This window comes from Cebus imitator, unplaced genomic scaffold (genome assembly GCF_001604975.1).
Source record: "Cebus imitator isolate Cc_AM_T3 unplaced genomic scaffold, Cebus_imitator-1.0 Scaffold82, whole genome shotgun sequence".
NCBI lineage: Eukaryota > Metazoa > Chordata > Mammalia > Primates > Cebidae > Cebus > Cebus imitator.
In genome coordinates, this window is record NW_016107397.1 from 6,246,952 (window position 1) to 6,249,284 (window position 2,333).

The window sequence follows — 2,333 nt, forward strand, 5'->3', positions numbered from 1 at the left end:
TAAGCATGGTGGCACGCACTTCTGGTCCTAGCTATTCGACAGGGCGAGAGGCAGAAGGATCACTTGAGCCCAGGAGTTGGACGCTGCAGTGAGCTACGACTGAGCCACTATAATCTAGCCTGGGCAACAGAGCAAGAGCCTGTCTGTAAATTTTTAAAAGGCTAATGAAAAAAAAAAAAAATCTTGGTTCTTTGTTCTTGGTATCCACAGCAAAACCAACAGCCTGAATTGGAACTGTACATTTGTGACGGCTCTTTACAAACCTCAGGTTCCAAGTTGCTGTCAATTCCATCATAGATGAAAGGATTATCCTCTGCTATGACCTCCAAAAATTTAGGTGCTGTTAATTCCTTATTTATCATTTTAAAGTCCTGTAAAAAAAAAAATGAAACCATAACTACCTATAATTGCAAACAGCTATATATTTTAATGTCAATTTATATCAATACAATAATTTAAGACAATGTATCAGAAATTAATAACCTTTTTCTTTTTGAGAGACAGAATCTCACTCTGTCACCCAGGCTGGAGCGTAGTGGTGTGATCTTGGCCCATTGCAACCTCTACCTCCTGGGTTCAAGCAATTCTCCTATCTCAGCTTCCCAAGTAGCTGGGTCTACCGGCATGTACTACCACATCCAGCTAATTTTTGTATTTTTTAGTAGAGACAGAGTTTCACAATGTTGGCCAGGCTGGTCTCAAACTCCTGATCTCAAGTGATCTGCCTGCCTCGGCCTTCCAAAGTGCTAAGATTATAGTCGTGAGCCACTGTGCACAGCCAGAAAATAATATCTTAAAGACTGATAATTTTGAAAAGCATTCAGGATTAAGGGTATTTATGGCCAGGCATGGTGGCTTACACCTGTAATCTCAGAATCTTGTGAGGCTAAGGTGGGAGGATCACTTGAACCCAAGAGTTCGGGACCTGCCTGGGTAACATAGCAAGACCCTGTCTCTACAAAAAATTTAAGATGTGGGCTGAGCATGGTGGTGTATGCCTGCAGTCCTAGCTAATCAGGAGGCTGAAGTGGGAGGATCACTTAAATCCAGGAGTTTGAGGCTACAGTGAGCTGTGATCACAACACTGCACTCTAGCCCAAGTGACAGAGCAAGACCCTGTCTCAAAAAACAAACCAAACTCCCCACTCCCCCCCACACACACACACATTGGTATTTACTTCTCTATCCCTTACCTAGTATCTCCAAAGTAACAATAAAGTATTTTTTGGCATCAGAACAGGACACAGAATATGGCCCAGGTGTGAATTTTTTTTTTTTTTTTTTTTTTGAGATGGAGTCTCACCCTGTCACCCAGGCTGAAGTGCAATGGCCTGATCTCAGCTCACTGCAACCTCCACCTCCTGGGTTCAAATGATTGTCCTGCCTCAGCTTCCTGGGTAGCTCGGATTACAGAGGCCCACCACCATGCCCAGTTAATTTTTGTATTTTTAGCAGAGACAGGGTTTCAGCATGTTGGCCAGGCTGGTCTCGAACTCCTGACCTCATGATCCGCCTGCCTCAACCTCCCAAAGTGCTGGGATTACAGGAGCGAACCACCACGCTGGCCTCAGGTATGAAATATTAACACAATACTATAGGCTGAAAAGCACATACAGAAACAATGTACTGCATAACAAAACCAACTTTACCATAGAATAACTGACATAAAGAAGAGTTAAGCTCCTATAGCACTGGTTAAAGTCAGTTTCCAAGAACCTATCAATAATATTAAGTAAGGACTTACTGTACTCAAATGTTCAGGTTTCACTATTTTTTAAAAAATCACTCTACTAACCAGCCTGGGCAACATGGTGAAACCCTGTCTCCCTAAAACTACAAAAATTAGACCGGCATGGTGGCACATGCCTATAATCCCAGCTACTTGGGAGGTTGAGGCAGGAGAATTGCTTGAACCAGGGGACAGAGGTTGTAGTGAGCTGAGATCATGCCATTGCACTTGTCTGGGAGACAGAACAAGACTCCATCACAAAAAATAAATAAATAAAATCACTCACACCAAGAACCAGGAAGATCTCAAACTGAATGAAAAAAAGAGAATACACAGATGCCATCACCAAGATGACGGCAGTGTTACAATTGACTAACAAAGATTGTAAGACAGTCATCACAAAAACGCTTCAGTGAGGCCGGGTGTGGTGGCTCATGCCTCTAATCCTAGCGCTTTGGGAGGCTGAGCTGTGTGGATCACCTGAGCTCAGGAGTTCAAGACCAGCCTGGGCAACATGATGAAACCCCGTCTCTACCATAAATATAAAAATTAGCTGGGCATGGTGGCACACACCTGTAGTCCCAGCTACTTGGGAGGCTGAGGC

General features: G+C 43.6%; 1 protein-coding gene across 1 annotated transcript in view; it reads right to left on the bottom strand.

Annotated features, from left to right (window-relative positions):
* Window positions 1-2,333, bottom strand: part of RSPH10B (radial spoke head 10 homolog B) — a 43,459-nt gene that overhangs the window by 11,385 nt on the left and 29,741 nt on the right. Inside the window, 1 exon segment of the mRNA XM_037740398.1 lies at window positions 264-371. Within this exon segment, the coding sequence (XP_037596326.1) occupies window positions 264-371 (108 nt within the window).